The sequence below is a fragment of the Pectinophora gossypiella genome, chromosome 7, assembly GCF_024362695.1.
Source record: "Pectinophora gossypiella chromosome 7, ilPecGoss1.1, whole genome shotgun sequence".
In the NCBI taxonomy this organism is placed as follows: Eukaryota; Metazoa; Arthropoda; class Insecta; order Lepidoptera; family Gelechiidae; genus Pectinophora; species Pectinophora gossypiella.
Genome location: NC_065410.1, coordinates 13,014,619 through 13,030,177, shown reverse-complemented (window position 1 = coordinate 13,030,177; position 15,559 = coordinate 13,014,619). Strand labels below are relative to the sequence as shown.

Here is a 15,559-nt window from a genome sequence, read left to right as displayed (position 1 = left end):
TTAAACTCAACAGATTGATATGAACAATTTATTTGAATAATTTGTATATAATGATATGATTTCTGTACAACTTTACATAAATCATCAACTAGATTCAAGTCAACTAGACAATTGTATGAGTATCTTAACATTATTTAGGTAGTGGCTTAATAATTTACAAATTCTAATAGCGTGAATGAAAGCTGTACATAAAACAGTTGACTTAAATAATTATCGATAGTTAACATTTAGCTAATAACTCTTAATTTACATAAATTACAGTCATATACACTATGGAGATGGAATATCAATATCCTAGTAGTTATACTTAAAAGACCTTAGTAGGCAAATCTTTTTACGAAGTAAAACTTAAAGTATAGAAAGAGACATTACAAGTAAGGGCATATGGAGTTTTCCTACCTTGGTATAAGCATATCACTATGTTTTTTTTTTATACAAAATCAGTCTCCTACTATTTGTTTCCGAGCTCTGCCGTGTGGAGTTCTGTTACGCTACAAAATCAACTAATCCTTGAAAGTCTTACAACAGTCGTGCGCGGTCGCGTGAGGACGTTCAGCACTGGACGTTTGGACGCAGTTCAACAACAATAGTATAATTAATATAACGTTGACACACATAGTTTTACCGTGTGAACCATTCCCTAATATTCCTAACTAACTAGTTATCAGACAACATGAGAAACAACTTCGCCCACACATCATGTTTCACAGCCTTGCTACAGTCGTTCCAAGCTCTCACTCATTTATAATTACAGTCTGTTCTTACATAAATATAGGCTTAGGAATGACAATTAGGTATTTAAAATAGCTACCATTATTTTCAAATATCATTTGACTGTACACTACCACAATATATAATTTGATTATTGAATATTAGAAATGAAACTACGATATATTTCATTAGTAGAGTTTGACATTCAACTACGTTTCACATTAGTGAAGCGGTAGGAAACATTTTATATTTTTAATTATAAATATAAAGTACATACATTATTTCGAAACATGAAATTTGCTTATTATAGCAATAAAAACACTTCATTTAAATAATTTCGTAGGTTCTCATTTTAACAAATAGATGATTTAAAACTTGCTACAAAACCGACGATGGAAGTGAATAAATTCATATTGTGATATCACAGATTACTCGTGACATTTATAAGAGCGTGCCTTTTGAGTTGTGGAATGATCTGGGTACCTATGGAAGTCCTTTAAACGTAACGAGACGCCCAATAGGAAGAATAACATCGATGACGCGGGAAATATAAGTTTTCGTTTAATATTATGTGTGAAATACTGGAAGCATAATGGAGTCTATTTCGAAACTATCGGGGAGCGAGCGAGTCCGCGTCGTACTCTTTGTCGGGGTCATCTCGAGTCTGTTCCGCGTAGTTCATGCTCTCGAAGTACTGCTGCGGCTTGCCGTTCCACAGCGAGTCGTCGCCGGCCGAGTGCAACGACTTGAGGTTGTTCATGTCGATCGAGTCGGAATTCTCGTAGAGGATCGACTTGCAGAGCTCGAGAGCGAGGTTGTGGGGCGTCTCGTAGGCCAACAGCAGGTCGCTGGGCAGCGGGCGCTCGCGCACGGGCGGCCGCCGCGCCAGCAGCGGCGCCAGGCGCGCCGCGCGCCACACGTACTCGGCCACCAGCGCGCCCGGCGGCAGCGACGCGCCCTGCAACACACGCTGCGTTAGCGCACGCGACACGCCCACCTGCCGGGAATATTTCAGCTCGCAACTCGAATATTGGACCCGCTGCATGCTCCCTATACGTACATACGCCGGCAGTTACTGTGACTTGTTTCAGTGCAGACACTAGCGGAGTACGTTTTGTCACTACGAGCGTAGTTGGAAATTTAAGTTACAATAGTGTCGCATTGAGTGTGTTTTGGAAACGTTCGAAGTCTACTAGTGGAGCGTTGATACCGTGCAGATAGCCAAGTGGGAGCGTCAATTTCGTCGTGATCTGCCAAATCTGTCGTTATGCCACTATGTCAAAAAAAAAATTAAATAAACCAACACAAAAAACTAAATTAACACACAAAACTATTTTACTATGTGTGTGGTGATCTGGCAAACTAATGTGTCACTAGCGGCAATTTTTTAATAATTGTAATGGTACACTTACCATGATAACTTCGTGTTTATATTAACAGTCACAGTAAATTTCACTCAAAAAGTTTCTTTCCTAATTTTTAATAACAATTTGCGGAAATTAGTTCAAAAGTTAATTATTATTCACCCACGCCACCAAAGTTATCATGCAAGGGAGCGGCGCGTAACTGGATGTTTACAAAACAAACATCTGTTCCTGTTTTACACTAAATAGACAATTAATTTGTGGATATAATTAGTGGTCACGCACCGCTCCGCCGGACGACAACTTTTACAAGAAATGACTGGTTAATGCAGTGAGCAAACCGGATGGTTTGTGGGTGGCACAAAAATCACTTATCACATGTATAATTTGTCATGCAATGCGAGTTTTCACAATACTCGTATAACACGACTTTTAGTAGTAATCATGCTAGGAGTTAATAAAACGCAACAAGTACTAGGAGTCCATTTAAATTATTGCGGTAAATTAATTACCTTCAGTAGAGTTACTACTACAATATACAATAAAGTAAATTCGATCGACAGTATTACAATTAGATTTTTAAGCCATCACAGTGATCGTCGACATTAGTTACATTGTTAGTATGAGAACATGCTTCCTAAACTACAGATTCGGTCCGATACAAACTACAACGAAAATAACATAAAACTACGATCGAAATTAAGGTTAAACAAAGGTCACAAAGAATAGTAAGTAAAGGGAACTAAGGCGAAAAGAAAGAAAGATGAAAACAAAACTTACGACATAATGGCATGTGTACTAGGAGGGGCCGGCGGCGGCGGCGCGGCCGGGCGAGTCTCGGCGCGAGCGCGGCTTGACAACCAAAACCAAACATGAGAACGTCACGGAACAGTTAACGAGTGAGTCACTGAGGGTGCACTGTCACACGGTGGGTTTAGCGGGTTTAGCACTCGGGCACGGTTAGTCGGGGCGGGCGGCGCTACGGTTCCTAGGAGCCGGAATCTTTGAAAAACCATGAATTCCAGAAGGAGCGGGTGCGCACCTTGTTATCGTGCGCCGCGGGCGAGCGGCGGACAGGGACGCCCGACTTCGGGGAGTCCTTGCGGGGGGCGGGGCGCGGGGCGGGCGCGGGGGCGGCGCTGGGCGGGCCCGCCGCGCCCGCGCAGCTGCGGCCCGAGGCGGGCGCGGTGCTGGGCGGGCCCGCGCCGCCCGCGCCGCTGCGGCCCGAGGCGGCCGAGCGCGCCGAGCGTGCCGACAGCGCCGAGGGCGGGCGCGGCGGCGGCGGCGCGGGCGCGCGCGCCGGCTTGTGCAGCGGGATGCGCGACGGGCGGCGCCGCGGCGCCTCGTCGTCGGGCAGCGCCAGCGGCTCCATGTCGCGCATGCTGCTGTGCGAGCGCGAGCGCTCCACGCTGTCGGCGCTGGCGCTGCGCTGCCGGCCCTCCAGCTGCCGCGCCAGCGCGCGTGCGCCCTCCAGCTCGATGTTTTTCTCCTCTAGCTGGAATGTTACACATGGAAAATTTAGACTCGTGTCACGTCACGTTACGTCAGCCTCTCCTCCTGCGTCACAGTTCCGCCAGAAGACGATCAGATGCATTAACCTGAAGGAAAACCGGTTTAAAGTTTCAAAAAAAAAAATAAGAAAATACTTAAACTCCAACCGACTGTGGCAAGACCTCAATGCGAGTCGCTTGACGTTGTAGATCAAACGGTGTAGCGCTTACCCTGAATTTGAGGTCATCGTTCTGATCGCGCATATGCTCGAGCCGCTGCAGTAGTACAGTGCGTTGCGCCGCTGCACGCTTTAATTTCTCGCACAAAACCTGCAAAACAGTTTTTAACATTGACAACAAATGTTATGTAACCATAAAAATATTGACACTTTTCGCTCAAGCCTTATCTTCGTATTTTTAAGGCAGACGCGATCTTACTGCAATTAGTAATAACTACCAATTTGATGTGTTTTTACGTAAGATAGGAAGCTTAATTATACTACGCATTACAGTTAATAGATGCCGTGTAAACGTTACTCGGCTGCATTGAGGAAATATATAAAAACACGCAGCTCAATTGCGATCAATCAGTCAGAATAGGCCAAGGCTAATGACGCATACTTAAACGTACTCTAACTGCAGGGTAGTGGAGTCTATTATGATAAAACTTTTTACGGCTGTCAATTACATGTAATCTTGGTGACGCAAACACTCAAAATTGTCGGACGTAGTATTTAGAAAAGATCGTCATTATGGAACGAAGCATACAGAACCGACAAAAGAGTTGGTATTATATTTTGTGAGTATAATGACGGTAGTTCTGGTCACAGTCCATTAGCTGGATTGTTCCGCGTAATTCTGCCGAAATCTGTGCATTGCGTCAGAGCATTAGACCAGTGCTCGTTAGTGCAACTTGTCGCCGCGGATCGCACGTCCCGCGTTACCTCACAGCTGTGCAATTAAACAACTTAACCGACTTTAGAGACAAAAACTCCAGTATAGAGGTTTTTGCAAATGACAGTCCGTTATGTAATAAGAAACAAAATGCTTCCTGATGATACATAAAACGCGCGAGTCGTATCACTCCGACTATTCTGCATAATCTCTTTGATGTGATAATTTGTAAGAATATCACTGTATTTAGCGATCTCTTCGTACATGCTCAATTGTTCAATTACGTAAAGTTAATGAATTTTGCCAAGAAATACATATAGCCCGGTAGAAGTCAGGCTACTTATCTAAGATCCCGAGGGTTAGATCCCTAATATAATTGTAAATAGGAGGTGGATGGTATCGACCTGATATAGATCAATTTAAAAGAAGCAGTTGGACATCAAATAGTGCAAACGCAAGACCGACCTGATTCTGCACGGTGGAGGTGAGAAGTTGTCTTTGAAGTTCGACGGGATTGCTCTCTAGGAGAATCGCCGCGAACTTCTTGGAGTCCGGCATGGCGACGCGGGGCGCCCGGGTGGGCGTGGCCAGCGTGGCGTCGAGGCGGCCCAGCGGCGTGGCGGGCGAGGGTACGCCGGGCACGGCGGCCGCGTGTTGCGCCTCCAGCTGCGCCGCGTGCGCCAGCAGCGCGTCCCGCTCGGCCCGCAGCCGCCGCAGCGCGCCGCCGCCGCACGCCGCGCAGCCCTCCGCGCCGCGAGACAGCGCGCGCACGAACTCCTCCTCGGCCGTGTGCGGCTCCACAGGCTCGTGCGTCTCGTGCGGTTCGTGGCGCTCATGTGGCTCGTGGCGCTCGTGCGGCTCGTGGCGCTCGTCCAGCTCGCCTCGCAGCAGCTCGGCCTCGTCTCGCAGGCGGCAGCCCTTGCGCTGGATGACGTCGAGCAGCGCCCACAGCTCATCCTCGAGCGGGCGAGCGCGCGGCGCGGGCGCGGAGGCCGAGGAGTGCGCGTCCTTGCCGCAGCTGGTCTCGGTGCTGAAGCCGGAGTCCTGCACGGAGGGCTGCGGCTTGGCGCGCGCGGCCTCGCCGCCGGCCAGCTTGCGGCGCACGCGCACGCCGGGCTCCCAGTCGCGCCGCGCGGCGCCGCTCGGCGTCGACGGCGCCATCTTGGACCGCAGGTTCGGGAATGTCTCGATGACGAGGTCGCGAAACTCGAGCAGAGCTCCGACCTCATTCTGGAGTTCCTGGAAGTGATCGGGCCGATATTGTTCATTTCTGTGATTCTTTTTGCGCCTACACGCGACTTACCGTAATAAACCTATGCCGGTGATTCCGGCGGGGAACATTAATTAAATAAATCGCTATCGCCGAGGTGTCTGACCTCGACGAAGAGTACGTTGATTAAAATTTGACGAACTCTCATTTGGCATCATTTGTATTCGTTACGAGACTGAATGCGAACGTTAGTCGAGGTCTTTAATTCTCAGGTCCATCAAAGGAATTGCTACCAATCGAACAAATTGCGCGTTAACACTAAAGAGTTACCCATACAAAGCACGGCAGTTAGTGTAGTGAATGGTAAATCGAACTTTAGTACCTACCTAGCATATTCAATAAGGAATTGCCTAACGTCTATTTAACGGCACAATCTAATGATAAATCCCTTTATAGAGATTAAGCAAACGTTTAAGTATTGAGAGTAAAAATCTAATAGGCAGGCTATATTTATTGCGGATATCAAAGGTTTCCTTTGTACTAGTCAGGTGATAAATAACACAATCTGCTGTGTGATGGACTAATGATTGATGACAACGCAATGTGATGACTTTGCGTTGTTTATTTACGAGTGTTATTAACAGAGATATAACACAGAAGGCCTCCACAGACTTCCTAAAACGCTTTAAACGAATGTCAACACGTTTAAAGATAATTACTAAGTAGTTCATACACATTTAAATAAATAAAATAATAAAAAGGGGTTTTATTTCTGTAAATCTATAACAAACAAGTTACAGGGGCTTCCCTAAAAGTAGTCAGATGACACTTGTGATGGGAATGCCTCGCTCTTCCAACGCAACCAGTAGTACAATTTGATTTACACTATATTGTCTTAAAGTATACAATAAGATAATTAATATGTACGAAGTAGTTGTAGTTAGATAGTCGTGGAATAAGTCAAATCGGCATTTTGTTGCAAAGTTCAACCATCAATATCGCCATCAATAAACAAGCTTACGACTATCTATAAACAGGTTGCTTTTAGTTTTTCCTCCCATACTTAGGCATAGTGTTGTGCATAGTGCTTATTAGTAACAAACAGTAGTAAATGATGTAACAGTTAATCCCTGCTTAGAGCGGACTGGTTTCATACACAATTAAAAGTTTCCCTCTTAGCTTTAAGAAATAAAGAGCATAAGGTTGTGAATCAGATCCGAGTCCGTCAAATCACTTGGCAGAATAACTGGTGAACACTGAGGGTAATAAGACAAACCTAGGGGCCTTAGCCAAGTTGCAAACTATTATGTCAATCTACAGTGACCAAAAGTGGCTAGTTTCTGTCGACTGTTTTTTCTTTAGTTTTTAAAATTATTTTCATTTCTATACATTTGCGATGACTCAGAATAATGAGCTGAATCATCCCTCTCAGTATTCGTTACGATGTCACTTACACCCCGTACAAGTACATCAGGTAGCCATACAAGTAAGTAGGTATGGGTGTTAGTGACACCGTAACGAATACGGAGGGGAATAATTCAGACCATGATTCTGAGTTGATATCAAGTGGAATTTCCTGTCGGAAAATTCATGAAAATTTGTGTTGTTTTAAATTATTTTCAGTTCCAGTTTTTTTTGCGAGTCTCACAGTTTTCGTTACGATGTCACTAACACCCTGTATTGTATAAGGGATTGACAAGGTGACATATTAATCCCGTAATTTTGATTTTGTTGTCGATTGTCATAATTGTTTGCAAATTGAGCAAGGACCCTGAACGAGAAGTTGGGGCCCATAAAAATGTGATACGAACCTGTAGCGCGACGAGGGACTTAGCCTGCTCGGAGATGAGGTAGTGGAAGGGGCCGGGCGGCGAGCGTAGCTGCAGACACTCCATGCCCGAGCCGCCCGACCCGCCGCTCGCACTGTCCCCGCCGCCCGTCTGTAACAACAACAATACATAGTTAGCTATACTGTCCACCCTCCTGGGTGAGTGTGTGGCTGGCTGGAAGAAACGTTTTAACTAACTGAAGGACGGTTATAACTATTCTTTACTATTAATTCGTTTCCGTGAAACCTAACTATTAGAACTGTAGAAATTTTATACGAACTTCGCCCTTTTTACCCTCTTAGGGGTAGAATATCGCAAAATCCCGTCTTAGTGAGCACATACGTCCTAAAAGGAAATTTGAGACTTCTAGCACTTGTACTTTCTGATATTTAGCTTTTATATAGATTATATAGGTACAAGTGTACCTATTGGGTAGGTGCGCAAAAAGTGGGTTTTGCGATTTCAGATAGATAACACTTGTCTTGGAGCAAGATTTGGTTATTTTCCGTGGCACAGGATTCTCTACCTGATAAACAAAAAGAAAAAAAAAACACGTATCTACTCTACTTCGAAGAAGTCACTTTACAGTAACAGTTTTGTGCGGTCGAAAACCCAAATGGCAATAAGTTCCGAGGAATTCATCATTTTTGTAGTCAGCAACCAAGTAAACAAATACCTAGATATTAATAATGACTACTCTACCAAATTACCAACAGCTGACTAATTCACTACAGTCGGGGATTTTCGGTTCTGGATTTCCTGAACGTCTACAATGGTTACGTACATTATATTAACTAGTCATTATGAAAGTTATATGTAGAGTACACAGGACGAGTAACCGATTTAAATGGAATAGGTTATACTTAAAACAAGTAGCAATAATTAATAACGGCACACTCTGTCACGCGTGGATCGAATGAAATGTTAAATGTATCAAAGGAGTGGCTTGTTTAGCGTATACCGTTGTACATGCGAAGTACGGAATAGTTAAGTACGTAAGTACACGAATGTCACAAAGCGGCCAGGTGTAAAATTACGCCACGGCCGAGCGGACGGCGGCGACACTCTTCCTCCGCCCATTGTGCGTGTTGCATTACAATCCACAAGAATGGATTGCCCAACCACTGTTAGCCAACTTCCAACCAAATATTATAGTGGATTGTGGAACTGTTTGCTTTAAAAATATTGTGGAAACTGTGATTGTGATGGCTCCTCCTGTGCGAACATATTTTTCGCTTTGCGGAACGACACTTTCAAACGGAAGTTGTATTTTACGGTTAGGTTAGGTTAGTTGCATTGCTCATAATTTGTGCCTAGTTCTCGTTAACTGTTATCAAAGTCGTAAGTATAGACTAGATAGATAGAAGTCAGGTCTAGATTGTAAAGTAAGTGCCGGAAGCAATATTTATTTATAGTGATCGTACGTCATCGACGCCCCGAAGTGGTCGTGGTAGTGGTTACGATGCGTTATGATAAGCTATCGGTGTCCACGGCTCGGTGGCCCCGTTATGCGCCCGCGCAGGAATGTCGGCGCGCAACTCGCATCACACCGCGAAATTCAACTAATTGCTCGACTTACCGACCTACCCCATATGTTAAATCGCTGCGGTGAAGAAATAACCGGTGTTTTAGCATGAACATGCGTGACTCATACGTGTAATTATAGTTTTGCATAATCACATTATTTAATGTGTTTATTTTTAGAGGTGCCACTTAACGCGATAATTATCATGTGCATATTGTCACAACATGCACATTAGAATCTCGTTTTCAACCAAGATGATATACTTATGGAAACTCGACAGTTATCGTTTGAGTTTGAGATAAGCAGCTAGCTTTGCTTTGTGGACTGTGCTTCTAGCGAAAAAGCTGTTACAATAAATCAAGATAATAAATATTTGCGCAGTCGTTCTGACTTGCATATCAAGTGTTCAGCCGAGAAACCGCTAAGGCGAAGGGACTATGAATAGATATCGGTACCACGGCTGCCGTTAATTATTTCACTGACTATTTATTATTCGAGCCCCGCTGTGACGTTACGCAATATGATTGGTGGAATAGATTAATTTTGCAATCAAACGTTTAGGGTACCTACCTACAGGTTAATTTCATAGTTCTCTGGATGCCATTACAGGCACGATTGAGCTATAAAGTTTAAGATTAGCTCCAGTAAAATCGATTCCACTTTCGATCTCAAAGAGTCGAGATTGGCGGCGATCATTGCCGCGGTAGATAATAACTAAGCAATAATATTTATCTAAGAAATAGCCTCCTGTGGCTGATGACTGGCCATGATGCAATGCCTGTGCGAACACTGTAGATTTCATTTTCACTATAGTAGGCAAAAAATAATCTTATAAGTTCAGTATAAGCAATAAAATAACCAAAATTACTTGTATTTTAAAAGTCCAATATGTGCGTTTCGGAGAAATGTAACGATAGAACTATCTATACGAACCAGATATATCAATTTAATATATGCAGTAATTATTCCTTCATACATCTAAAAGCTATCATGAATTGTTTGAACATCGTACTTATAATTCGTCGATAGTCACGCTACGTAGCGTTATCAATAAATGTGCCACTATCTCCTGATAAACGGGATATATATAGAAGTTTGCCGAGTATGATAAGTCTTGCAGTATCAGTCGATTCCATTGCTAAACATTCGTTATTTATTCTCTGCGACGTGTTCCAGGTAGCAAATAAAAAGCCAAACTGTCTGTTTCAGTTACAAAATGAATAGGTAATTAAGAATGCAAAAGTAAAGATAACACTAAATGGATGACATTAAAGTTTGAGAAAGTTATCAGATAGATCTTGATCGATTTACGCGGTCGGCGTAATTATTAGAGCGTACATTTGTTTATTACCTACGTTTTCGTGCTTCGGAAGGCACGTTAAGCCGTTGGTCCCGGTTACTACTTACTGATGTATGTACGTAGTCTTTACGAGTCATATCAGGGGCCTTTGGCGGCTTAATAGTAACCCTGACACCAGAAGCTACACACGACAGTTGAAGTACAATTTTCTGTTTACATTATTTTCAGATGTTTTTGTAGATATTTAAATTCCTCTAAGTCCTCCCAAGCAGTTCTAGAGTAGATATACTTAATGAATTATATCCAGTAAGCGCACGCTATGCTGTATAGTGTTAGATCTCATTGACAATAAGACAATCAATCATTCAAATGAGCGTTTAACTACTGGCTTTGAATTAGATGTCATAAGTCCATTGTTAACCATCTCTAATAGTTCTACACCACCTCTATCACGCGATCATTATCTATAAACTAATCAACTGGCGACCCATATAATTGAGTGATTATTGCCTTCCCATTAAACGATTTTTATTATTTACTTTTTCCTCCTACCCGTGAGACTAGTTTGCAATTGTGCACTAAGTAAGCTACCTGTAATTACTTGAAAGTCTAAATACTAGCCATTGTGTGAAGGAACGACATGTACAAATCGTGTGGTTGAGAAAGCATTATGTTTTTGGTTTTCACTTACTTGAGAACAATACGGCTTCATACACAATGTGAAATAATAACAGAGGCCAAATTGTATGATTCTTACATTCTTAGTTACATGGTAAATTACTGTATTATTTACTATGAGATCTTATGCGCATTAGTTAGGAATGATTTTCATATTTTTGTATAAATTGTGACTTTGCTATAAAACAACGATAATGAAATTATAATATTTATAAAGATTTTATTGTATACTACAAATTTAAAACACAACTTCATAGATAACTAGTAATTTAAAACCTAACCATTCCATTTAGTGTTTGTTGCCATAAATGTATGCAAATATTATGTATTAGTGTCAGTATAAATATACGACCTACGCGCAGGAAGTAGATACTAAACTATATCTACTAGATATTTCGTATAAAATGCATTTATAATATAAAAAGAAATCTCGGCACAAGGACGTCATTCCGGTATGCAAATAATTAGCACTGATTTCATGCGAAATGTAAGTAGGTATAAAAATCTGATATTAGATTGTACGTACATAAAAGCCGTGGTAGCTCAGTTGGAAAAACGCTTGACTCTCGATGTGAGAGCGCAGGTTCCAATCCCAGCACGGGCCTAAATTAACGTTTTTCAATTTGTTTCCAAATACATCTTTGGATCATAAATGATTATCACGTGCTGAACGGTAAAGGAAAACATCGTGAGAAAAGCCACATTCCCGAGAAATGAGTTTAGGATGTATGTGACCTAACCTAACCTGCATTGAGCTGGTTTTCCCTCGGATTTGAAGGTCAGACGTGCAGTTGCTTCTGTTAAAAATCTTCAGGTTAGGTAAGCGGACTCGGTGAAAAACGGGATAACGCTGTGGAGATGATGACTTGCATGTATTGGCGTTGGTACTCCGATATTATTGTGAACATCGGGAAAGCTGTTCACGTAGCTTTTCCTTTCGAACATATACATTTACGACTAATGCCAGTAAATAACGAGTGATCATGAAGTAGACCATCAAATCGGTCAGATCCACAACTAAGTGTTTGAAGTGTTTCCGTGAGAAAGTGAATAGCAATCAGCGTTTGTCCGTTTAAACTGCTGCTTTTCAGCGACACCTCCTGATTTCACTGCTTCACTTTCTTTAGTTACGTCAATTAGGTATTCAATAACCTCCTTTTTAAAAGTCGGTTAATATTACGGAGTCGCAGGTTAGTAATCAAATTTTACAAGGATAGTATAAGGACCCGATGGTGTAATGGTTAACGCGCTCGTTTGCTGCGGCTGCGGGTTTTAGGCCTGCCAAATCTGACTTCTTCGATTTATTTTTTTCTTAGTAAATAATTATTATCGTAACTACATAAGAAAGTTCAGTCTCATTCCTTGTTGATGCTGACTCTGTTTGAACCGTTTATACTAGAAGTGTGTGTGATATGTTTATAGGAGTTCTTCTCAACCTTATCCGTTGGAAGCGTTCGAAGTAATAGGATTGCAGGATACACCATACACCATCTTGATTGAAAGTTGTAAATGGTTTCTAATGATCATAAACACAGCGAACAAATTAGTAACCCGACTTTTATTATACGGAAATCATGTGGTTTATAATTCAATTTCTACTACATCAAGTTTGTGATTGAAACGATAAGCAGCGTTGCGTTGTACATCTTAAGATTTTCTTTTGTCTCACACCATGCGTTAAAGTTACAATCAATATTTATTACTTTATTAGTGCTGTCCATTTAGAATTACAACTTGTAATTCTAGTACACATACAATTTATAAACGTTAACGTTATAAACGTTACACAATGTACGATAATAATAGGTATGGTACCAACTCAATACTTCGCGAAATGATAGTATTTTTCATTGGAAACCATTATGAAATGACGAAACTGTAATAAGGACGGCACTTACCTAACATTACAGACAATCGATAATACAATCATGTGAAGATTGGAACGCTTTATCCCCTACTTTAGTTATTCTGATTACTTGGGGACTATAACGCTGTAAAGTTTTATAGAAGAAAATTCAACTGCAAATAAACTCCATTCTTACTACTATTTAATATATTTTCAAATATATGATTCTTCATCTCTCTAGCGGTGTCTCGTTTCTACAGGGTCCGCTTACCTAACCTGAAGATTTGACAGATACGGTTTTTTTACAGAAGCGACTGCCTGTCTGAACTTCCAACACGCGAAGGGAAAACCAGCCCAATACAGGTTAGGTCACATACCTCCTAAAATAATTTCTCGAGTATGTGGGTTTTCTCACGATGTTTTGTTTCACCGCTGAACACGAACTGAGCTACCACGGCTCAAATATACGATTCTTACGTGTCAGAAACTACACCAGGTGTTTTCATTTCACTTTCTACACGTAAAACAGAACACTTATTGCAACAAGAACCACAATCCACTAATGCGACACGTCCAGCCTCTGCTTGATTATCCGGAACCAGCGATTGTTTATTTTCACCGAGACGTAACAATATGTAAATTATTGTGTATGAGAGATCCCTAATGGCACTTTCATAAGAGTGTCTAATGATGACCATGCAACGTGTTATTAAGGCCCACACTTCAAGTGTACGAATGGCGACGAAAATAATGCAGGTGAGACACGCGCGGATTTGCTTACTTTCAGCCTGCGTATCCGGTTGTAAGCAAGAATTAGTGACGTAACGCTTTATAACCGGAGGTGTGTAATTAATTAATTAAAACTAAGGCGCTTTTATAACGGTCCAAACTATACGTGACCTACATAATAAGAGTACGACCTAGCAGAAAGCTATTGATTTTGAAAACAAAAATACTAAACATAAAGCTACTAGGTATGTCAAACTTCTAGCAGGCCAAGCCTTGTTATTCCATTAAATATAAAACGGTGTGCTTGCATACTCACTGCAAAATATCATGTAGCTTCTACGCGAGTAATCTACATTAGGGTCAGGTACTTTCATAAGTCGCAGTAAGTCACGGAACAGAAGAAAGAGGTTGGAAATGCCCTAACGCGCATATTGTATGAGAACCGCTGTCGCCGGTTCAACCCCACTCTATTTTTCTACTACTCATGCAAACAAATCATAACTACAATAGCTCTACTGTTTCTCGAATTCCATAGCCACTTTACCGGCAACGTATGTTTTATGTGATAGGCTGTAATTTTATCATTACTTTTCGAAAGATACTGCATACTAAACAATTTTTTGTTAAATAGCCGATTATTACTAAGGTTTTTAAGTTACCTGTGAGAAGGAGGAATCTCCTTGCATGATAATCAATATTAGTTTTTTTTTCCCAGTTGGTAATAATTTATAATGCACAAAACGACCTATAAATATACCACTATCGCGAAGTTCCGTGAGTCATAAAGTTTGCGGACGAGTGGAGTGCAAAATTTGAAGCATGAACTATTTGTATAGGTAGCGCGCATTTCCCGCTCACTTGGCCCTTCCAACCTCTTTTTATATTCCGTGTAGTATAGTGAGTAAACCCGTGCGCAGTGCAATTGACAGGCCTACCTGGGCGAACCGCCGATTTTATCAAATATTGACAGAACGTCAGAGCCTTCAAACATGCACCTATCGAACCGAAACATAGCACAATGTGTGAAGACTGGTCTTACAATTTGATGACTTTAGTTGGCAAAATACCGTGTGCAACTACACTTTTGTGTATCATAAATCAAAGACAGACAAGTAGGTATTTAAGGCGTATTTACCACTTGTTTCTGTCATGCATGCATGCAGAATTAGCAGAAAGAAATACATTTTTTTAAATCATTCGTTTATCCATTAGCAATCGTCAAAAAACAAATACAACAGTTACAAAAGTGTTAAATCACCGTGTCGAATGTAAGCGCCGCGGCAATGTTAGGGACGATTCACACTTGACTGAACGTATCTTTAGACAATAATAGAGAGCTATTCTGTTCAGAAATATATATATTAGCATGTGAGTACGTAAGTTACTTTCAATATAAATAAAATACCCTTATGTAAAATCCTAAAACACGGAACGAAAAAAATCGTTCCAGAACAATGTATCGTAAACAACATTGCCCATTGTTTACATTTTCCTTTTTATTACAATTATTTTCTGCGAAATAGTGTGCATTGTATTGTATACATACCTACTTTGTTGATGTTCAAGTTTAATTTTCCTAGTCTACAGAAAAACCAACAAATGTGGACAAAATAATATACAAAGTACCTAATGGGTAAATACAGTAGGTAAAGTATAAAATACACAATTACTTATAGGCGTGCCATCAAGTGTGAGTTACTCTTTACCGAAGCGATAACTATGATTGATATATCACGTAATTTTAGTGAAGGGATACCAACATTACCAACGCTGGGTGGCAGGCAGAGGTCACGTTCAATGTCTTGCACCTTTCTACTCGTGAATTACAAGCGTTACACAATATTATAATGAAAAGGGTCAGCTTGTAATAAATATTGCCATGGATTATTGATGTAATAGAAAGTTTAATAGTGGTATATTATTTACTCTGTGGTATTAGTTTAGTTTAGATACGTTTTATAGACTAAAGCTCCAATAAGATAA

General features: G+C 41.3%; 1 protein-coding gene across 1 annotated transcript in view; it reads right to left on the bottom strand.

Moving 5' to 3' along the window:
- Positions 1-14: 14 nt before the first annotated feature.
- The window catches only part of LOC126368318 (uncharacterized), an 84,339-nt gene continuing 68,794 nt past the window's right edge, over positions 15-15,559 (bottom strand). Inside the window, exons 2-6 of the mRNA XM_050012226.1 lie at positions 7,481-7,609; positions 4,925-5,698; positions 3,797-3,895; positions 3,118-3,570; positions 15-1,669 (exon numbers count right to left, since the gene is read on the bottom strand). Of these exons, the coding sequence (XP_049868183.1) occupies positions 1,322-1,669; positions 3,118-3,570; positions 3,797-3,895; positions 4,925-5,698; positions 7,481-7,609 (1,803 nt within the window). The 3' untranslated portion in view covers positions 15-1,321. The remainder of the gene's footprint in view (positions 1,670-3,117; positions 3,571-3,796; positions 3,896-4,924; positions 5,699-7,480; positions 7,610-15,559) is intronic.